General features: G+C 46.3%; 1 protein-coding gene across 1 annotated transcript in view; it reads left to right on the plus strand.

Moving 5' to 3' along the window:
- The window catches only part of LOC141133219 (adhesion G protein-coupled receptor E3-like), a 197,319-nt gene that overhangs the window by 130,498 nt on the left and 42,978 nt on the right, over positions 1-23,843 (plus strand). The window contains exons 8-10 of the mRNA XM_073622458.1: positions 2,898-3,011; positions 4,201-4,376; positions 22,365-22,529. Of these exons, the coding sequence (XP_073478559.1) occupies positions 2,898-3,011; positions 4,201-4,376; positions 22,365-22,529 (455 nt within the window). The remainder of the gene's footprint in view (positions 1-2,897; positions 3,012-4,200; positions 4,377-22,364; positions 22,530-23,843) is intronic.

Genomic DNA, 23,843 nt, shown 5'->3' on the forward strand with positions numbered 1-23,843 from the left:
TATTGATTGCTTTGCACAAACGTTATAGCGTCTACAAACTATGGGATATTTTTATTTATTTATTTATTTATTTTACTTTACTTTTTATTTATTTTACTAGTAATGGCGGAGGACATTTGGACACTACCTGACACTTTTGACTCTTTTTGGGGACCAGTGACACTAATACAGTGATCAGTGCACTGTTACTGTACTAATGACACTGGCAGTGAAGGGGTTAACATCAGGGGCGATCAAAGGGTTAAATGTGTGCCTAGCCTGTGTTTGTGGGAGATGCTTTTACTACGGGAAGACATGGATCCATGTCCCTGCTTTGCAGAGACACAGATTCCATGCCTTCCCTCCTGTCAGAACGACCTCTCTGCTGGATGATCGATGGGTGCCAGCGGACATCCGTCGCCCCCTCCACTGGGCTGCTTGCTGTGGGAGCATTCAACAGGAGCAAGGGGCCAAGAGAGCCGGCGAGGGACCCGAAAAAAGGAGGATCTGGGTTGCTCTGTGCAAAACCACTACACAGAGCAGGTAAGTACAACATATTTGTTATTTTTAAAGAAAATAAAAAAACAAGACTTTAGTGTCACTTTAACCGCTTCAGCCCCGGACCATCTGGCTGGCCAAAGACCGGAGCACTTTTTGCGATTCGGCACTGCGTCGTTTTAACTGACAATTGTCAGTTCAATTTTGTTTGCTCCCAAACAAAATTGACGTCCTTTTTTTCTCACAAATAGAGCTTTTTTTTTTTCTTTTGGTGGTATTTGATCACCTCTGCGTTTTTATTTTTTACAAACAAAAAAGAGCGACAATTTTGAAAAAAAACGCAATATTTTTTACTTTTTGCTATAATAAATATCCCCCAAAAATATATATAAAAAACATTTTTTTCCTAAGTTTAGGCTGATACGTATTCTTCTACATATTTTTGGTAAAAAAAAAAATCGCAATAAGCTTATATTGATTGGTTTGCGCAAAAGTTATAGCGTCTACAAAATAGGGGATAGTTTTATGGCATTTTTATTAATAATCTTTTTTTTTACTAGTAATGGCGGCGATCAGCGATTTTTATTGTAACTGTGACATTATGGCGGACACATCTGACAATTTTGGCACATTTTTGGGACTATTGGCATTAATACAGCGGTCAGTGCGATTAAAAATGCATTGATTACTGTAAAAATGTCACTGGCAGTGAAGGAGTTAACACTAGGGGGCAGTGAAAGGGTTAATGTGTGTCCTAGTTTGTGTTCTAACTGAAGGGGGAGGGGACTGTGCAGGGAAACTAACAGATCGCTGTTCATACTCTGTAATAACAGACGATCTGTCAGTTCTCCCCTCAGAGAACCAGAAACTGTGTGTTTACACACACAGTTCTGGGTTCCCCGTGTGCCCCGAGCGATCACGTTAGCCGGGCGGTGATCAAGAGCACCGGGCACTCACATTGGCTCGGGGAGCGAGCGGGGGATGCGCACGTGCCCCCTAGTGGCCACAGGGCGAAGCCATGTTACATACAGCCATGCCATTCTGCCGCAGTACAACTGTGGTGGCTGGTCAGCATGTGGTTAATCCTCTGCAGTAAAAAGGCTGTTTGATCCTGTATGCACATATCCTCCCCTTCTTGCATTGTCCCCAAAACATATATGGATAAGACAGAGTTAGTGGAGTCAGTCTTCATTTTTTACGTGTGATCAGTGCAGGGCCAATCAGCACTGTCCAGACAGAGGGTCAGGGGCCCTGCATCCTGATAGGATGGCCAGTGCAGTATGAAAATTCCTCCTACAAGTTTAAACCAGACACTGATAGAAGTCACAAGACTGCTCTAACTGCTGATGAGAAAAGGTATTTAGCTATTTATATTTACTGACATTATTACATAGTTACATAGTTAGTCAGGGTGAAAAAAGACACAAGTCCATCTAGTTCAACCAAAAAAAATAAATAATACAATCCCATATACACAATCCTTCACCCACAGTTGATCCAGAGGAAGGCGAAAAACCCCAGCAAAGCATGATCCAATTTGCTACAGATGAGGAAAAAATTATTTTGTGACCCCCTGAGAGGCAATCAGGTTTTCCCTGGATCAACTTTAACTGTTAGTACCCAGTTATATTATGTACATTTAGGGAAGAATCCAGGCCTTTTGTAAAGCAATCTACTGAGCTGGACAGAACCACCACTGGAGGGAGTCTATTCCACATTTTCACAGCTCTTACTGTGAAGAAACCTTTCCGTATTTGGAGATGAAATCTTTTTTTCTCCAGACGTAAAGAGTGCCACCTTGTCCTCTGTGATGACCTTTCCCCAGTTCCCCAATATCATTTTTGAGACCTGGTGCCCAAAAACTGACCTGCATATTTTAGATGAGGTCTTACTAATGATTTGTACAGGGACATTATTGCATCTCCATGTTCTGTGTACTGTGGGAGACTAGATATAGTGAATGCCGGCTCCTGGGTTTAGTAACACTTTAAACTATTAAAACATTAGAACATATAAATACTTACCTAATAGTCTCTGCTTCTGGTCTAGGTGAAATACATCATCAACAGCAGCTCCTGTGTGTGTGTAAGGTCATTAGGTTCAGTTTGGTGTTTACTGCTAGGAAATTCCCCTTTATATAACATCACAGTCCCCCAATCTGGGTTTCTGACCCAACTAGTAGGGATGGGAAGTACCTGTCTGTAACCAACGAACTCTGTGGTAATTACAAGCAAAAGCTATTTACAAATACAGATAGTAAAGGGCAACAGACCCCCGTACATGTAATAAATTCACTTAGTATAAAAGAAATGTTGAGAAATATTCAGATGCTATTAGGCTGAATCCATGTACTTTCTTTATGGCAAAGCTGTATTTTCAAACTGTAAGAACTTCTTTCAATAATGCCATTTTCCCCTCAGACATTACTATGATGCCTTCCCATGACATCTGCAGTGCTGGTGTCCAGTCCTTCACCTTGGTCTCAGCTGACAACAATATGGAGGTGCCCTGCAGTCTGGTGCCCGGGGTCAAAGGTAATATAAAAATGGAATGCCTCAGTAGCTATTAATATTAATTGTTTTGTTTTTTGCCCGGCACTTAAAATACAATGAAAAAATATATTTTTATGTATATACATTATAGTATGAATCAAGTGGGTCATATAAAGAGAAAATATTGTGTTTTTTTAAATTATTAATTTCAGGATTATTATTGTTATACAGAATTTATATAGCGTCATCAATTTGTTACAGTTTGTTACAATTATAATACAATTCAATTCTAAAGGGTTCAGAGCACCCTGCTCATGGGAGCTTACAATCTAAAAAGAAGGGTCAAATGATACAAAAAGTAATAATTCTGTGGAATCAGCTTATAGAGCAAAAAAAGGAAAAGCTTAGGCCTCATGCACACAGGGCGTTAGAAAAAACGAGCTGCAAAGCCACTACCAATGTCAGGAAAAAGCGGCTGTGAAAACATGCTTTTAGTAGCTTTTTGCATTGGCGTTATTGCGCGTTTAGCCACGCTAGCTTTTAGCAGCGTTTCTTTGCCTCTATTCAAAATCAATGGTTCCCTATGAGAGCCCATTGATTTGAATAGAAGTTGCACCACAGGTTGGACCATGAAGATCCAACTTGTGGTGTTTCTGTGAATGGAACTCTTAAGGCATCAGCATACCAAGACATTTTGGACAATTTCCTGCTCCCAACTCTGTGGGAACAGTTTGAGGATGGCCCCTTCCTGTTTCAACATGACTGCACACCAGTGCACAAAGTAAGGTCCATAAAGAAATGGATGAGCGAGTTTGGGGTGGAGGAACTTGATTGGCCTACACAGAGTCCTGACCTCTACCCAATAGAACACCTTTGGGATGAATTAGAGCGGAGACTGCGAGCCAGGCCTTCTCGTCCAACATCAGTGCCTGACCTTACAAATGTGCTTCTGGAAGAATGGTCAAACATTCCCATAGACACACTCCTAAACCTTGTGGACAGCATTACCAGAAGAGTTGAAGCTGTTATAGCTGCAAAGGGTGGGCCAACTCAATATTGAACCCTACGGACAGGCAGGCATTCCAATACTTTTCACAATATAGTGTATGTCAGAGTGACTGCATTACAAAATGTGTGTTCTGTACAAAAGCAAGACGGCAGCAGCTATGGTTCTGAACTGTGTTAAATATTTCATTTATATCTCAGAAATATAATTTCTTTTTGTATCCAGGTGGTGCTGTATTTCTTACCTATAAAAGGTTTAATGAAAGTATATTATTCACTCCGCAAGTTCCTGAATGGGATGGCAAGACAGTGATCAACTCACAGGTGGTGACTGGAACCATCACAAACCCTAACAGTAAAAATCTGCGTTCCCCTGTCATCTTCAAACTTTCCCATCTGCAGGTCAGTATTTTAACATAAAAACAGTCAACCCTACCATGCTCTTAGTTAAGTGGACCACCAAGAATTAAAATGCAGAAAACCTATGATTAACCTTTCCTGCTTACAGCATTTAGATTAAACCCAGATGTCATAGGCATCTTTAGTCCACACATATAAAAGAAGAACTTACTGTAATAAAAAATTAAGTCCTTCTAGATCACTTCATGCTGCCCCCTTCTGCAGATATACAGTGGGGACGGAAAGTATTCAGACCCCCTTACATTTTTCACTCTTTGTTATATTGCAGCCATTTGCTAAAATCATTTACGTTAATTTTTTTCCTCATTAATGTACACACAGCACCCCATATTGACAGAAAAACACAGAATTGTTGACATTTTTGCAGATTTATTAAAAAAGAAAAACTGAAATATCACATGGTTCTAAGTATTCAGACCCTTTGCTCAGTATTTAGTAGAAGCACCCTTTTGATCTAATATAGCCATGAGTCTTTTTGGGAATGATGCAACAAGTTTTTCACACCTGGATTTGGGGATCCTCTGCCATTCCTCCTTGCAGATCCTCTCCAGTTCTGTCAGGTTGGATGGTAAACGTTGGTGGACAGCCATTTTTAGGTCTCTCCAGAGATGCTCAAGTCATGACTGTGGCTGGGCCATTCAAGAACAGTCACGGAGTTGTTGTGAAGCCACTCCTTTGTTATTTTAGCTGTGTGCTTAGGGTCATTGTCTTGTTGGAAGGTAAACCTTCGGCCCAGTCTGAGTTCCTAAGCACTCTGGAGAAAGTTTTCATCCAGGATATCACTGTACTTGGCCGCATTCATCTTTCCCTCGATTGCAACCTGTTGTCCTGTCCCTGCAGCTGAAAAACACCCCCACAGCATGATGCTGCCACCACCATGCTTCATTGTTGGGACTGTATTGGACAGGTGATGAGCAGTGCTTGGTTTTCTCCACACATACCGCTTAGAATTAAGGCCGAAAAGTTCTATCTTGGTCTCATCAGACCAGAGAATCTTATTTCTCACCATCTTGGAGTCCTTCAGGTGTTTTTTAGCAAACTCCATGCAGGCTTTCATGTGTCTTGCACTGAGGAGAGGCTGCCATTGGGCCACTCTGCCATAAAGCCCCGACTGGTGGAGGGCTGCAGTGATGGTTGACTTTCTACAACTTTCTCCCATCTCCCGACTGCATCTCTGGAGCTCAGCCACAGTGATCTTTGGGTTCTTCTTTACCTCTCTCACCAAGGCTCTACTACCCCGATAGCTCAGTTTAGCCGGACGGCCAGCTCTAGGAAGGGTTCTGGTCATCCCAAACATCTTCCATTTAAGGATTATATAGGCCACTGCGCTCTTAGGAACCTTAAGTGCAGCAGAATTGTTTTTGTAACCTTGGCCAGATTTGTGCCTTGCCACAATTCTGTCTCTGAGCTCTTCAGGCAGTTCCTTTGACCTCATGATTCTCATTTGCTCTGACATGCACTGTGAGCTGTAAGGTCTTATATGGACAGGTGTGTGGCTTTCCTAATCAAGTCCAATCAGTATAATCAAACACAGCTGGACTCAAATGAAGGTGTAGAACCATCTCAAATATGATCAGAAGAAATGGACAGCACCTGAGTTAAATATGAGTGTCACAGCAAAGGGTCTGAATACTTAGGACCATGTGATATTTCAGTTTTTCTTTTTTAATAAATCTGCAAAAATGTTTCTGTGTTTCTGTGTTTTTCTGTCAATATGGGGTGCTGTGTGTACATTAATGAGGAAAAAAAATGAACTTAAATGATTTTGGCAAATGGCTGCAATATAACAAAGAGTGAAAAATTGAAGGGGTCTGAATACTTAACGTCCCCACTGTAACTATGTAAAACAATACGTGCATATACTGTTTAAAATGCAGTAATACACTGACTCACCCTGCTCTGCACATGTGCATTTGTCGAAAAATTAGAACCACTAGAGACAAAACTGCTTACAGCCTGAAGATCTACTGCTGCTCAGGGCCTCTGGGCTTCAGCAAAATGGCAGCCTCCAGCAAGAGGAAACAGGAACAGTACAGGAGGAAATTTAAAGCACACACTAATTTTGGTAGCGTAATTATTAATGTATGTTCCTTGCTAAAGAACATTATTTTTTATCAAGTTGGGTAAAGTTCTGTTGTAACATTTAGGATTACCAGTGATTCTTGATTGTGCGATCTCTAGAACAAAATGGTTTCATCTGCTGCCTGTGGATAGAAGTGTGCCTCTTTAAAACTGTAATTGTCTGATACAATAATAGTATACAAATATATATTTCTCTTTCGTTCATTGACGGAGACAGCTCCTTAATTCTTGACCTTAGGGTTATCACGCCACCTTCAGGAGAGGACTAGGCAGAACATGTAACACATGTAAAAACAGCAAGACTGCACAGCACCGCCCAGGGGGCGGTCCCTCTGGCTATAACCCCTCACTCTGCTTCCTGCAGCTCAGTTTTTTTCTGCCTAGTGTAGGAGAAGCACCTGGTTCCCTGAGGGGACCATTGGTCCTGGGATTTTTTTCATTTTTTTCTACAATTTTTGATCCTGTGATCTACAATCAACAGCTGGGTGACAGGCTGGATAATATAGATCCTTGTAGTCTCCCCAGCCTGGCCATCAAGCGTGAGCAGACCCTAGCTACGCACTGGGTCGGCCACGACATGCCCCTTCTGCTACAGGGGCGGCCGGTGAGCTGTATGCTCCGGGGCACACATATGACCAGGCTACTGCTATCCGTGTCACAGTGTGCCATGGCCAACAGCCACCCCGTACTACTCGGGTGATGGGTCTGTGGTGGAATGCATCCAGCAATCCCAACAGAAAGGGTAAGTACGGCTCTCCCTGCCTCAGCAGGATAGAACAGCTGGGCATTCCCTGGGAGGTCGACTAGGGAGTCTCTCACCCTCCCTTTCCTCTCTCCCTATCCCTCATTCCCTCCTCCCCCGCGTGGGCCGCTGTGTGACTGGGCATGAGGTGCGGTGTATGTACCTAGGCCAGGGGTCCTCTGAGGGGGCTCCAAGCTTTGGCATGGCTGAGCTGGCTGTTAGGGTCCGTTTTTGCTTTTCTGCCCCTTTTTTCTGCGCTGTGAGGTGCCTGAGTAAATTTATCTCAGGAGAGGCTGTGGCCATTTTCCTGTAGTCTTAGCAGTGTATGGGCTGTCAACCATTTTCTAAAAGGTTCGGCAGCCATTTTATTGGTGATTTTTGTGCTAAGGACGGCCGGCGGCCATTTTCTTGTTGCCTCAGAGCGTTTTTACCTCTAGTGCTGGGTCTGTGTACCTCAGAACAGCGCGGTTTTCACTCTGAGCACTTTGTGACTGAAACAGGGCAGAGTGGTCAGCGACAGCACAGCGCAGTACTCGGTCAGGGTGGTGAGTCCTGCGGAGGGGCCCCTCAGTCTGTGAGCAGCTAGGAGGGTGGGATTTGTGTACCTTGCCTTAAGTCCCTAAGTTGTGGCAGGTGAGTGAGGGTCAGCATGGCGTCAGAAGCTGGCGCTTCTTCCCCAGACATCCCTGCTATTGCAACCGGCTCATCTGCAAAAAATGCGGTGCCTATGGACGCTTTGTCGGCGATCCCAGAGACCTTTGTTGCCAGGGTGGAAGCGGCGTGCGGGTGCAAGGGGGGTAAAAAAACTCCCCCCTGCCCCCCCATCTTCTGGGGAGAGCTCTGGGGAGAACGGCCCCTGTTCTGATGTGTCAGAGGATGCGGACCAGGACCGTTCGGACAGTGAGAATGACTCTGGGTCCGGGTTGGCGCAGGAAAAAGCGCTAGTAGGAGCACTTATCACTGCGGTGTGGGATACCCTGAAGATACAGGATGCAGCAGGAACCTCTGCTGATGTGGCGGCCCCTTTTGGGTCCCGCAAACCAGACTCGCACACCTAAGGTGTTTCCGTATTTGACTTATTTTGATAAGTTCATCTACAAGGAATGGGGAAGTCCGCAGTGGGCCTTTTCAGTCCCAAGAAGAATGGCGGTGCGTTACCCCTTTGAGGAGAGCCTCCTGAAAAAATGGACGTCTCCTCCGGTCGTTGACCCCGCGGTATCCAGGTTAAATAAAGTAACCACGATTCCGGTAGAAGGGACTCCTGCCTTCAAGGACCCTGCCAACAGGAGGGCCGAGGGAGTGGCCCGGTCCATGTTAACGGTAGTGGGGTAAGCATTACGACGGCCACGGCCTTAGTGTCGCAGACGCTTACTGAATGGGCAAAGTTGTTGCACTGTGAATTGGAGAAGCAACAGTCTCCCCCGGTCTGCATAGAGCTGGCAGACCAGTTGGTGCGTGGCCTTAAGTATGTCTGTGATGCGGCTCTGGATACGGTCCCCCTGCTCTCTAGAGCATCTGAATCAGCAGTGGTGCTACGGCGCCTGATTTGGCTGAAATGCTGGTCTGCGGACCAGGCATCTAAAAAAGCACTGGCGGATTTGCCCTTCCAAGGTGAGAGGCTTTTTGGAGCTTCGCTGGATGACATTATTAAAAATGTTACTGGTGGGAAGAGCACATTGCTCCCACAGTTCAGGAATGGTAAGGAGCCACGCAGTAGGCAAGGGCCCTCTTTTTCTGCTCAGAAACGGCTTTTTCGCCCGCCCGGGTCGGCAGGTAAGCGTTCCCAGTCCAACAAGGTGCCTGCTGAAGGACAAAAGTGCCCATGGTTTCGCAAGCCAAACAAGTCTGCGAGCAAAAATGTTACCGTATGAAGGTTTGCCCCTGCCCAACTCTCGGGTGGGGGGTCACCTTCGGGATTTTGCTGCTCAGTGGACCTCTCTACTGTCCGACCAATGGGTCTGCGAACTGGTTACAAAATAGAGTTTCTTTCTTGTCCACCAAACAGATTTTTTTCTCTCCAACCTACCTCTACTTCCGGCTCATCGGGAAGGCCTGTTCGGGGCAGTGCACAACCTGCTACTGCGCAGGGTGATAGTACCTGTACCGACGCTGGAAAGGTTTCAGGGATTCTACTCCAATCTGTTTGTAGTCCCCAAAAAGGAAGGAGTACGTCGGAACCTGGACTTGAAGGCCCTCAAATGCTTTGTGAAAGTGCAAAGATTGAGGATGGAATCAGTTCGCTCCGTGGTGGCTGCACTCCATCAGGGGGACTTCCTGCCGTCCCTGGATATCCAGGACGCATACCCATATGCCTCAGGCTTCAGAGGTTTCTGCGATTTGCGGTCGGGGAAGAACACTACCAGTTTGTGGCTCTCCCTTTTGGCCTGGCGTCAGCACCCCGAGTCTTTACCAAAGTGTTAGTTCCAATTCTGGCGCTGTTAAGGCAACATGGGATTGCAATCGTGGGTTACCTAGACAACCTCCTTCTGAGGGCAGCTTCCACCTCAGAATTGAGGGAGGATGTAGCGATCACCATGCAGACTCTCAGGGAGTTTGGTTGGGTGCTGAACCTACAGAAGTCTGTGTTATTGCCGACTTAACGCCTGGAGTACCTGGGCCTACTGTTGGACTCCTCAGAAGCAAGAGTTTTTGTCCCTTCAGACAAGCTGCAGACTCTTCAAGCTGCGGTGAGATTATTGGTGAACCGCAGGTTGTCGTCACTGTGCTTCTGCATGCGAGTTCTGGGCCTCATGGTAGCCACTTTTGAAGCGGTACCGTACGCTAATTTTCACACTCGAGTCCTACAAAAGGAGATTTTGTCAAAATGGGACAAATCCTCGTTATCCCTGGATTGTCAAATTTGGGTGAGCCAGCTAGTCCGGGATTCCCTTCTCTGGTGGCTGATGTCTCTGAACCTTCGGTCTGGAAGATCGTTCCTTCCTCTCCATTGGACGTTGTTCACAACGGACGCCAGCCTGATCAGTTGGGGGGGAGTTCTGGGAGTACAGTCAGCCCAGGGCCTTTGGTCGTGGGAAGAATCCCAACTGCCGATCAATGTGCTTGAGCTTCGGGCAATCAGGCTGTGCCTCTCCACATGGTCAATGAGGCTACAAGGGCGTCCGATCAGGATCCAGTCGGACAACGCCACAGTGGTGGCGTATGTCAACCATCAAGGAGGAACAAGGAGCTCAGCTGCAGCACAGGAGGTCGCGCACATCCTCCACTGGGCAAAGCGACATGTGCCAGCCCTGTTGGCCATATACATCCCGGGTGTAGAAAACTGGCAGGTGGACTACCTAAGTCGTCAGATGCTGGACCCAGGGGAATGGTCGTTGCATCCGGAGGTATTCCGGCTCCTTTGCCTAAGGTGGGGTACGCCAGATGTGGACCTCCTGGCTTCTCGGCTCAATCGGAAGGTGCAGAGGTTTGTATCCAGGACAAGAGACCCCTGGACGGACACGTCAGACGCGTTGGTGGCTCCATGGGGGCATTATCGGCTGATTTATGCCTTCCCCTACTAAAACTTCTACCACGTTTGCTGCGCAGAGTGGAGGCCGAGGGGATTCCAGTAATTCTGATTGCCCCAGATTGGCTCCGGCGTCCTTGGTACGCTGACCTAGTACGACTGGTGGAGGATGTTCCTTGGAGGCTACCACTGCTAGAAGACCTTCTAGCGCAAGGTCCGATACTTCATCCTGCTTTACCGTCACTGGTTTTAACAGCTTGGCTGTTGAAAACCAGATGCTAAGGGACCGAGGTCTGTCAGACTCTGTAACTTCCACTATGCTGAGGGCACGGAAGTCTTCTTCTCGGAAGATTTACCATCGTACGAGGAAGGCTTATATCTCCATGTGTGAGGAGATGGGGTGGTGTCCGCGCACTTATTCAGTTTACAGGATCCTGCTGTTTTTGCAGCGAGGAGTGGATCAGAAACTTGCCTTAAGCACCAAAAAGGGACAGATATCAGCCTTGGCTGTCTTTTTCCAACGTCTCTTGGCGACTCACTCATTGGTGGGTACTTTTGTGCAGGGGGTTTGACACGTAGTCCCTCCGGTTCGACCTCCTCTACCTCCCTGGGATCTGAATCTGGTGCTATTGGCGCTCCAAAAACCGCCGCTTGAAAACATCAGGGAGATTCCCTTGTTGACTCTTTCTTAGAAAGTAGTCTTCCTAGTAGCTATTACATCTGCCAGGAGGGTTTCTGAGTTGGCAGCCTTGTCATGCAAGTCTCCCTACCTAGTCATCCACAAGGATAAGGCGGTGCTATGTCCGCAGCCCTCTTTCCTTCCAAAGCTGGTTTCGGCATTCCATCTAAATGAGGACATCGTGTTACCATCCCTTTGTCCTAAGCCGACACACCCAAAAGAGATTGCCTTACATTCCCTGGATGTAGTCCGGGCTCTACGGGTGTATCTGTCTGCTACGGCTCCCTTCCGGAAGTCAGACTCTCTTTGTTTCGGTGGCTGGTCCAAAAAAAGGTCTGGCAGTCTCGTCGTCCACCATTTCTAGGTGGATCAGACAGATCGTGGTTCAGACCTATGCTTTAAAGGGGCGGGTGTCCCCTTTTCCTGTCACGGCTCATTCCACCAGGGCAATTGGAACCTCCTGGGCTTTCCGACATCAAGCGTCTGTCTCCCAGGTGTGTAAGGCGGCGACTTGGTCGTCCGTTCACACTTTCACTAAATTCTACAAGATTGACGCAAGCAAATCTTCGGATGCTGTTTTGGCCTCAAGGTTTTGCAGGCGGCTGTGTAAGGTTGCAATTATGCCTTATTAAGTTACAAGTTTTGTTGTAAACGCATCTTTTGGTGCATAAGTTGGCCGCAGGTTTTGATGGCGGCCTATTGAGGTGTTCCTTTTGTTGTGGGTGAAGTTATGTTTTGCTGTTTCCACCCCTTGTTTTTTTTACACTGCTTGGGGACGTCCCTAAGGTAAAGAATTAAGGAGCTGTGTCCGTCAATGAACGAAAGAGAAAATGGGATTTTTGTACTCACCGTAAAATCTTTTTCTCTAAAGTTCATTGACGGACACAGCACCCACCCCTCCTATTTGTTTGTACTGCTTTTTGATGAACTGAGCTGCGGGAAGCAGGGTGGGGGGTTATAGCCAGAGGGACCGCCCCCTGGGCAGTGCTGTGCAGTCTTGCTGTTTTTACATGTGTTACATGTTCTGCCTAGTCCTCTCCTGAAGGTATCCCTAAGGTCAAGAATTAAGGAGCTGTGTCCGCCAATGAACTTCAGAGAAAAGGATTTTACGGTGAGTACAAAAATCCTATTTTTTAAAAATATATACAGTATACACATACACTTTTTTCATTTATTTACATTTTTGTCTACTGGTAAGCATATAATCACAACAGAGCAGGGTTAAAGTCAAGTCAGCTGTTGCACTCTGATGCTAAAAAACATTTGTCTGCTATTTGTGAATTCAGGCTTAAAACGGCCTCCAGTAATGTAAAACTTAAACCCACCAGTGTTTTTTTTTCACTACTAATTTTCCTTTATACTGGCTTTTTAAGACCACAACTACAATAATTTAGAGGTAGAATGATAGGCTTAGTGCAGTATAACACTTTTGGTAATTACATTTTATTTATGGAGGTCTACAGAATATACAGTATAGGACCAAACAAGAGTGATAAGTAAGGAGGAAAGAGGGATTTAGTTCCAAAAGAGGGTTAGCCCCTACCTATGATTGACAGTTAAAAAGGTGACACTTGGGATGTTTTTCCAGCCACAAATTGAAGCGCATCTTATAAGCCAGATATCTCTAACCAGAGAATACTTGAAGTTTGACATACAAGCTAACTCCTTAAAGTGGCTGAAACCCTAGGAAAAAAAATTGGTCCTGTTCCATGAATAACAGCACAATGCTTGTGCTGTGTAATTTGTCCCTTTCTATCATCTAAAATACCTGGTTGATCCTGTCTGGTGCTGTCCTCCACTTTGTAAACTGACCATGTTTATCATGGCTGCCAAGCCCTGACACTGTGGTCAGTTTACGTGCCTCCATCATGTCTCTCCTCCGTCCTCTCTCCCCCTCCCTCCCCCTCCCTCCCTGCCTGTCAGCTAGTCTCTGCTGATCTGCTCCTGCCCCTCCTCCCCCTGCTGCTAAAATGACTGTGTTTTATTATTAGAATCCCCTGTGTTCCATTAAGTTATGTGCCCAGTGTATGTTGTATACAAAAAAGATGTAGCTTTATACCTTATTTCACTCAAGTGACCACCTGCAACTCTCCTCCTCTCCTCCCCTCCTCCCAGCTGATGTCAGTAGGGAATTCTCAGTCCCTCCCATTGTAGTTATCAGACCAGGGGAAGACAGCGGCGGGCAATCACGTGAGCACCCAGGGGCACTCTGAACAAAGGGATAAAGCTACATATTATATAGAACATACACTGGGGCACATGACTTAATGGAACATAGAGGATTTTATTAAGTAAACAAAGTGGCTTTACAACCACTTTAAAATGAATAAAGTTGTTGTAAAGGCTTAAAGGGGTTGTAAAGGCAGAAGGTTTTTTACCTTAATGCTTCTATGCATTAAGGGTAAAAAACCTTCTGTGTGTAGCAGCCCCCCCCCCCCCCCAGCAACCTCAAATTACTTACCTGAGCCCCTTCTCTCTCCAGCGATGTCCACGAGTGTGTAAGCCGTCCTGGACACGCCTTCTGATTGGCTAAGACACAGCAGTGGCGCCATTGCCTTCCGTGGCTGTCAATCAAAGTCATTCAGGGGCAGGGCCGGGTCAGGGCTCCATGTCTGAATGGATACAACTCTGACTCGGCTCGGGTGCCCCCATAGAGAGCTGCTGGCTGAGGGATTTTAGCAAAAAGGTTGCACCGCTCCAGGTGAAAACTGAGATCCCCCCTTGCTGTGACAAAAAGCCGGGAGCCAGTCTTGGTCCAGAACCAAAATAGGAAGAAAAGTGGTGGCACCATAGGCGTGCGCAGCCTTTTGCATTAGGGTGTGCACCCGAAAGCTCAAGCACACATACATATATATATTGTCAAAAGTATTGGGACGCCTGCCTTTACACGCACATGAACTTTAATGCCGTTTTAGTCCATAGGGTTCAATATTGAGTTGGCTCCGCCCTTTGCAGCTATAAAAGTTTCAACTCTTCTAGGAAGGCTGTCCACAAGGTTTAGGAGTGTGTCTATGGGAATGTTTGACCATTCTTCTAGAATGGCATTTGTGAGGTCAGGCGCTGATGTTGGACAAGAAGGCCTGGCTCGCAGTCTCCACTCGAATTCATCCCAAAGGTGTTCTATGGGGTTGAGGTCAGGACTCTTTGCAGGTCAGTCAAGTTCCTCCACCCCAAACTCGCTCATCCATGTCTTTATGGACCTTGCTTTGTGCACTGGTCCAAATCATTTGGTGGAGGGGGGATTATGGTGGGGGGTTGTTTTTCAGGGGTTGGGCTTGGCCCCTTAGTTCCAGTAAAGGGAACTCTTAAGGCGTCAGCATACCAAGACATTTTGGAAAATTTCATGCTCTCAACTTTGAGGGAACAGTTTGGGGACGGCCCCTTCCTGTTCCAACATGACTGCGCACCAGTGCACAAAGCAATGTCCATAAAGACATGGACTTAGCAGGAGTGGTGGAAAATTAACTTCAAGTGCAATAATTCACATTATAACTGTAACTAAAACATATACAATTAAGTGTAACACTCTAAAAAATAAAAAATCCAAAATGCTATAATGGTGTGAACCTCCCAACTAAAAAGATGTTGCACTCGAAGGTAATTTGTATTGCAATTATCTGTAGAGGGGTTTCCACCATCCCTGCTAAGGCAGCACTGATGGGCACTGATAGGCAGCACTGATGGGCACTAATAGGCTGTACTGATTGGCAGCGTTGATGGGCACTAATTGGTAGCACTGATGTGCACTGATAGGTGGCACTGATAGGCAGCACTGTTTGGCACTGATTGGCACTGATAGGTGGCACTGATGGGCACTGATATGCATCACTGATAGGCTGTTATTGGTAGCACTTATGGGCACTGATAGGCTCTGATTCGCAGCACTAATTGGCAGCACTGATGGCCACTGATTGGCACTGATAGGCAGCACTGATTGGAAGCACTGATGGGCACTGATAGGCTGCACTGACTGGCAGCACTGATGGGCACTGGTGGGTGGCACTGATAGGCAGCACTGATGGGCACTAATTGTCAGCACTGATAGGCAGCACTGATATGCAGCACTGATGGGCACTGATAGGCAGCACAGATGGGCACTGATATGCAGCACTGATAGGCAGCATTGGTTGGCACTGATTTACAGCATTGGTTGGCACTGATTTACAGCATTGGTTGGCACTGATAGGCAGCATTGGTTGGCACTGATAGGCAGCACTGGTTTGCACTGATAGGCAGCACTGGTTGGCACTGATAGGCAGCATTGGTTGGCACTGATAAGCAGCACTGGCACAGATAGGCAGTACTGGTTGGCACTGATAGGCAGCATTGGCTGGCACTGATAAGCAGCACTGGCACTGATAGGCAGCATTGGTTGGCACTGATAGGCAGCACTGGTTTGCACTGATAGGCAGCACTGGTTTGCAATGGTTGGCACTGATAGGCAGAATTGGTTGGCACTGATAAGCAGCACTGGCACGGATAGGCAGTACTGGTTGGCACTGATAGGCAGCATTGGTTGGCACTGATTGGCAGCATTCGTTGGCACTGATTGGCAGCATTCGTTGGCACTGATTGGCAGCACTGATGGGCACTAATTGTCAGCACTGATTGGCACTGATAGGCAGCACTGATGGGCACTGATATGCAGCACTGATGGGCACTGATTGGCAGCACTGATAGGCAGCATTGGTTGGCATTGATTGACAGCATTGGTTTGCACTGATAGGCAGCACTGGTTGGCACTGATAGGCAGCACTGGTTGGCACTGATAGGCAGAATTGGTTGGCACTGATAAGCAGCACTGGCACAGATAGGCAGTACTGTTTGGCATTGATAGGCAACATTGGTTGGCACTAATAAGCAGCACTGGCACTGATAGGCAGCATTGGTTGGCACTGATAAGCAGCACTGGCACTGATAGGCAGCATTGGGTGGCACAGATAGGAGAGAGGGGGAGTTTCACATTCAGGAGATAGTGAGAATTGCCAGAGCTGTTCAGTGTATGAAAATGTCAGATAATGACACTGCATGCAGGGAGAGACACCAGCTGTTAAAAGTCAGCGGTGATGCTGGTGGTGGGCGGGACTGAACAGTTACCAAACACCAGCCAATAGGATGGGTCTGGGCGGGCCGCTACATTTCTCTGGCTCCGCCCCCTCTCTGAAGCAGCCCAATCATTGGCTGGTGTTGGCGCTTGATCCCGCCCACCCCCGACATCGCGGCTGAGTTGTGATGACTTACAACTCAGCCGCGATGTCGGGAGTGGGCGGGACCAAGCGCTATAAACACCAGCCAATGTTTGAGCTGCTTCAGAGAGGGGGCGGGGCCACATAAATGTAGCGGCCCGCCCAGACCCCATCCCATTGGCTGGTGTTTGATGGCCGTTCTGTCCCGCCCACCCCCGACATCACCCCGACATTTTGACAGCTGGTGTCTCTCCCTGCATGCAGTGTCATTATCTGACATTTTCATACACTGAACAGCTCTGGCAATTCTCACGATCTGCTGCCTGTGAAACTGTTTCACAGGCAGCGTGGGCCACACTTTCTTGGATGCAGCATTTTGGGGCAAATCTCTGGACACAGCACGGGGTGATTAGGGTGTGCCCAGGCACACCCGGCACACCCCGTGCGCACGCCTATGGGTGGCACCACCACCATAGAAAAATTATAGTTTATTGAAGTTGCATAAAAATCAGGAACATGATAACCACACTCTACTCCTGTGGCTTCAGCAGATGCATTTCACACACCTGTGCTTAGTCATTGCAATGACTATGCTGGTGGTACCACCACTTTTCTTCCTATTTTGTTGGGTGAGGGGGTACTCAATAGGAGGGAGGTGCCAGGAGCAGCAAAGAGGGACCCGAGAAGAGGAGATCTGATACTGTTCTGTGCAAAACCAACTGCACAGAGCAGGTAAGTATAACATGTTTGTTATTTAAAAAAAAAAAAGAGACTTTACAATCACTTTAAGGTTTTTTTTTTACCTTCATGTATTCTCTGCATTAAGGAAAAAACTCTCATGTTCAGCCCCCCCCCCCCCCCCCCCCAGTACACTTTATATTTACCTGAGCCCAATTTTGATCTAACGCTGAGCCACAGGATTCAGATGCAGCAACAGGTGCCATTGGCTCCTCCTGCTATCCTGCTACTGTCAATCAAATCCTGTGAGGGGGCCGAGCCATGCTGTGCTAGTCAATAGATGCATGAGTGCCTGCATATGTGCCCCCATTGCAAAAAGTTTGCTATGGGGCACTTGGAAGGCAGAAGAAGCCCCAGAAAGGAGGTAAAGGGCCGCTCTGTGCAAGGGGACAAGGGCCTTCTCCCCACAACCCTGGCCTGTGGTTGTGAAGGTCTGTGGGCAGGGGACTTACTGCAATCTGGAAGCCTCCTTTAACAAGGGGGCCCCCATATCCCAGCCCCCTCCCCCAAGTGAATGAGTATGGGGTGCATATTAATTACAAGTCCTTTGGCAGGTAAAACAGCTCATATATATGTATTTCATCTGTGAATATATCTGTTTATCTGAAGTTTAGGTTTATGTTTACAGAGAGATTATGTTACTACTTGTTAATCATGTTTTTGAAAGGAAACATTTTTATTTTATATTACCCCATAATGATTAATCAGTTAGGCTCAGTTCACACTGCTGTGGCCCCAAAATTGTGCAACTTCCTTGCTTGCGATTTCCTTGTGATTTTTGTGATTTAACATTGCAGTCTATGGCACTCAAGTTGCACCAAAGTCGCAGAAAAGTAGTGTAGGAACCTTTTTTTCTGATGTGACTTGAGTTGCATTGATTAAGACAGCACCCAGTGAAATAATAGGATTTTTTAAAAACAGCTTACCTGTAAAATGCTTTTCTTGAGATTACATCACGGGACACAGAGCTCTATTCATTACATCATGGGTTAGATAGCCACCTTCAGGCGTTGGACACTGGCAGCCCTAATTGTAAGGAGAGTTCCTCCCCTATATAACCCCTCCCATATGAAGTGTACCTCAGTTTTGTAGCAAAGCAATAAGTATCCCGATGCATATATATTCATAAACCCCGAAGAGGGGCGGGGAGCTCTGTGTCCCATGATGTAATCTCAAGAAAAGGATTTCACAGGTAAACTGTTTTTAAAAATCCTATTTTCTTGTTCATACATCACGGGACACAGAGCTCTATTCATTACATCATGGGACGTCCCAGAGCAATGCCCAAATTCAGGGGAGGGAGACACAGATCAGAAAAAAAGACCGCCATTGGGCGTGAGGACCTACACTGCTGCCTGCAGTACACTGCATCCGAAAGCGGTATCCTCATACCCTCTTACATCCACCAGATAAAATCTAGTGAATGTATGGACCGAAGACCAAGTTGCAGCCTTGCAGATCTGAGCCATGGATACCTGGTGATCCACTGCCCATGAAGCACTTACTGCTCTAGTCGAGTGAGCCTTAACAGGAAAAGGAGGAATCTTCTTTTCCAAACCATAGGCCTGAACAATAACTTGTCGAATCCACCTAGCTATAGTGGACTTCGATGCTGCCTTGCCCTTTCTGGGACCGTCTGGCAGTACAAACAGAGAGTCAGTCTTCCACATCTGAGCAGTCACATCCAGATACATTTCGACTGCTCTAAAAACATCCAGAGAGTGCAATAACATTTCCTCCGCTGACTGCGGTAGGACCACATCTTGGTTCAGGTGGAACCCAGATATCACCTTAGGTAAGAAAGCCACGTGAGGACGCAACACCACCCTGTCCTTGTGAATAATTGTGGGTCTTTACATAAGAAAGCCTCTAACTCTGATACCCTCCTGGCAGAGGATATGGCAACAAAAAAAAAATTCTTGGTCAAAAGACAAAAAGAAGCATGACATAATGGTTCAAAAGGCTGTTTTTGCAAAACAGACAGAACCAAATTCAAATCCCATGGACACATGGGCGGCCTGACTGGTGAATTTAAATGCAGTGCCCCCTGAAAAAAAAGGCCTGGACCAGGGAATGAGAGGCAAGCGATTTCTGGAAAAATACCGACAAGGTCGACATCTGACCCTTGATAGTGCTCAAGGCCAGCTTCATCTCTACTCCTAATTGAAGAAAAGCAAGAATTCTATCAATAGCATACTTTCTAGGATGCCATCCTTTGGACTCACACCGGGAGACATATGCCTTCCAGATTCTATAATAGATGAGCCTGGAGGCCGGCTTCCTGGCATTAACCAGAGTGGTTAGGACTGGACCCGAGAGCCCATTTTTTTTTAGGACGTGGGTCTCAACAGCCAAACCATCAAATTCAGATTTTGTAAGGAAGGATAGAATATTGGCCCTTGCGAGAGCAGGTCTGGTCGTAGTGGGAGCACCCATGGCCTTCCGACTGCCATCCTCATGATCTCTGCATACCAGGACCTCCTGGGCCAGGCTGGAGCTACTAGGATCACTGGCTTCCCTTCTGACTTGATCCATCGAAGCAACAGAGGAAGAAGCGGAACTAGAGGGAACGCATAGATCACAGAAAACTGATCTCACTGAACTATCAAGGCATCTGAACCTTGTGCTAGCGGGTCCTTTGTTCTTGATACAAAGCTGTCCAGTTTGTCGTTGAACCTGGAGGCTAGTAGGTCTACATCTGGGGTACCCCATCTCTGGCATATTGCCTGAAATATGTCGAGGTGTAACGACCATTCTCCTGGGTCCAGCTGCTGGCGTCTTAAAAAGTCCGCTTTCCCATTTTCCACCCCTGGAATAAAGACTGCCGATAGACAAGGAACATGTTTCTCTACCCAAGTATGAGCATGATTCACCTCCCTCTGGGCACTCAGACTCCTGGTGCCCCCTTAGTGATTGATATAGGCCACTGCTGTGGCATTGTCGGACTGAACTCGGACAGGACAGCCTTGTAGCCTGTCTGTCCAGGTTTTCAGGGCCAGATGGATTACCCGAAGTTCCAGAATGTTGATGTGTAAAGACCCTTCGGTTCTGGACCATTTGCCTTGGATTAAAGCTTCTTCCAGAACTGCTCCCCAACCTGAGAGGCTGGCATCTGTAGTTACGACTTTCCAAAAATTTGGACCAAAGGACTTTCCCTTCTGTAGATTCTTGTCTAGTAACCACCAATTGAGGCTCTGGCACACTGATAGTAACAGGTGCATTGGAAGATCCAAGGCTTGAACTCTTTTGTTCCAGGCAGACAGAATTCTGTTCTGCAAAGGCCTTGAGTGGAACTGGGCGTAAGGAACAGCCCCGAATGAGGCTACCATCTTCCCCAATAATCTAATACAGAGACGAATGGAAGGATTTTTCCTGGCCTTGACTAGTCTGACCAAATCCTTTATGGCTTTGGCTTTTGTTTTGGGCAAGCATACCCTGCTTTGAACTGTGTCTATGACCATGCCCAAATATTCCAGCATTCTTAGAGGCTGTAACAGTGATTTTTCCTGGTTGAGGACCCAGCCTAGATACTCCAAGTATCTTACTGTGCTGAGCACATTGTGTTTCAAGCGTGCCATGGACTGTTCTATCAGTAGATCATCTAGATAAGCTGTTACTGCTATGCCCCGATCCCATAGTTTTGCAGGAGCGGAGCTAGAACCTTTGCAAATACTCGTGGTGCCGTAGCTAGACCGAAAGGGAGGGCCACAAATTGTTAGTGTTCTACCGCAAACCTTAAGAACTTCTGGTGAGCGGGAAAAATTGGCAAATGTAGATATGCATCTTTGATGTCTATTGATGCCAGGAATTCTCCCCCCTGAAGGGTGGAGACCACTGAGCGGATAGACTCCATGCGGAACGAGTGAATGTTTAAGAACTGATTTAAGTCCTTTAGATCCAGAATGGGTCTGACATTTCCGTTTGGCTTCGGGACTTTAAAGAGTTTTGAATAAAACCCCATGCCTTGCTCCTCTGGAGCCACCTCTATCATCTCCCCTTGGGACAACAGGCGAAAGCCAGAAACAAGGGTCTCCTTTTTTCTGGGTGCTTGGGAACACTTGACCAAAGAAGACAGGATGGTGGAAATTCCCAAAATTCTAGCTTGTACCTGAGAGATACAGTGGAGGTTACCTATTTGTCTTGAATCTCTTTCTGCCGAACACCCACAAAACACCGAAGCCTTCCCCCCACTCGGCCGAGCGGGAGTGCCCCTTCACAAGGAGGCTTTGGGATTCTACTTAGCAGATCTTTGACCCCAAGGCTTCTTTTGCCCATGGGCTTGGCCTTGGACCTTTCCTCTTGTACTGGACTGGGAAGGCTATCGCCACTGCCTAGAGGCCAAGGTACTCGGGGCTAGGGAAATATAACGTTTAAAAGAAGGAGGTTTATCTTTATAAATTGGCCCGAGGTATGGATCTGGTTGTGTAGCTCCTAGAACCCTGCAGGGACCATCAAACAGAACTTTCTTCTAAGCACATCTTGCATCATGACCAAACACCTTAGACACTGGTGAAAAAACTGAGGTACTCTCCATATGGTAGGGGTTATATAGGGGAGTAACATTCTTTACAATTAGGGTTGCCAGTGTACAACACCTGAAGGTGGCTATATAACCCATGATATAATGAAAAGAGCTCAGTGTCCCATGATGTATGAACAAGAAAAATGGATTTTGACTTGTCATGTGACTTATTGTGTCACAAGTCCCACGATAAGTCACAGCAATGTGAACCAGGGCTTAGTATATGAATCAGATTGGTTGATTTCTATCCAATACCTGCTTAAATCAGGTCCTCTCCATAGTAGCTTTGTACTTCAAAACCTAAGCCTTTATAACTATTTACCACTTCCATCAAAAAATCCTAATTTAAAGTAGACAAGGGGCTGAAGACATACAGATCATTCCTATATGACCATTGCAACCGGTTGCTCTATCTGACTCTTTTTTTATATGTGGTAGAAGGGAGGAGGCTAGCATAACTTTGCCCAGGCTCACAATTCCAAAAAAGACGCATTTGGGAGGTATAGATGAGTGGCATTGCAGAGTTACTGAAATATATACATCTTTCCATTGCAGCCAATAAAGCCCTTAAATGACTTCATCTGTGTATTTTGGGACCCTGAAAAGAATAACTGGTCGAAAGAAGGATGTGAGACAGGACAATCTAACAGCACACACACCAACTGCACCTGTACCCATCTCTCCAGCTTTGCACTCCTCATGGCACCGCATGAAATACAGGTGATTTCAACAATAAGAATGTTGATTAAACTATTATAGTACTGTATAACATTAAACATAGGCAGAGAGAGGATTTCACAAATATGTTCATGATCCAATGTTCAGTGGTATGGCCAAATGCTCAAAATTTTGAATCTGAATAGACAACTTTGGCCTGCAGATCTGAATTAACTAGGCCAGACTGCTGGTTGGAAGCTAAACAGTGGGGACCTTGAGTGGGGAGTGAACAAGTCTTGCTTTTTGACTGCTGGTGATTGCTGGGTTGCATTTTTAGGTTCTTTTTGGGGCTTTTCCTTGTAGCTTTTTAACACCTTTTTCTGACACTTTTTAAACAGCTTTTTTTTTTTTTTTCTTTGCTTTCTTCAGCCTACTAATTAAGGGGAGTGGTTAATTGCTCACGGGTGCTTGAGGCCTATATAACCTTGTGTAAAGCACATGTGAAATTGCCAGACTGCTGGTTGGAAGCTAAACAGTGAGGACCATGAGTGGAGAGTGAACAAGTCTTGCTTTTTGACTGCTGGTAATTGCTGGGTTGCATTTTTAGGTTCTTTTTGGGGCTTTTCCGTGTAGATTTTTAACACATTTTTCTGACACTTTTTAAACAGCTTTTTTTTTCTTCTTTGCTTTCTTAAGCCTACTAACTAAGGGGAGTGGTTATTTGCTCACAGGTGCTTGAGGCCTATATAACCTTGTGTAGAACTCATTGTGAGCCTGCTCATTTTTGAGTCTGCTGGAACTCTGTCCAAGTGGAACTGGTCTAAGTGGTGAGTTAAAACCAGAATTGAAAACAGGAGGTTATAACAGGGGTCATAGTACCTGTGTAGTGTGAGTGTTGTCTGAGTAGTGTGTGGATCGTTAGTACTTGTGTATGGTATACTTGTGTATTGCAAGTGCACATAGTTCTGCGAGGAGACGTAGGTCTGCAAGTGCACGTAGGTCTGCGAGTGCACATAGTTCTGCGAGTGTTCTGCGAGTGCACGTAGGTCTGTGCATTGTCTTGTTGAGTACCTGTGTATTGTCTTGAGTATTAGTGTCAGGAAGCTAGTTGTTAGGTAATTTGGACAGGGTATAATCCCCAATCCTCATTAAATGTAATAGGTACGATGCCCGGCGAGTGTGGAGAGGTGATTCTTTGTACATTTTGTGGCATGTATGCGTTCCTTGATCATCCGATTGAGGGTGAATACTGCTGTGCAAAATGTAAGCGCATTGTTTCTCTGGAAGCCCAGGTTCTGAATCTGGGGAAGCAACTGTCAGCACTGAGAAGTCCCATCATACTAAAGGAGAGCCAGGAATGTACACAGCAGGTGTCGG

The sequence above is a fragment of the Aquarana catesbeiana genome, linkage group LG03 (genome assembly GCF_042186555.1).
Source record: "Aquarana catesbeiana isolate 2022-GZ linkage group LG03, ASM4218655v1, whole genome shotgun sequence".
In the NCBI taxonomy this organism is placed as follows: domain Eukaryota; kingdom Metazoa; phylum Chordata; class Amphibia; order Anura; family Ranidae; genus Aquarana; species Aquarana catesbeiana.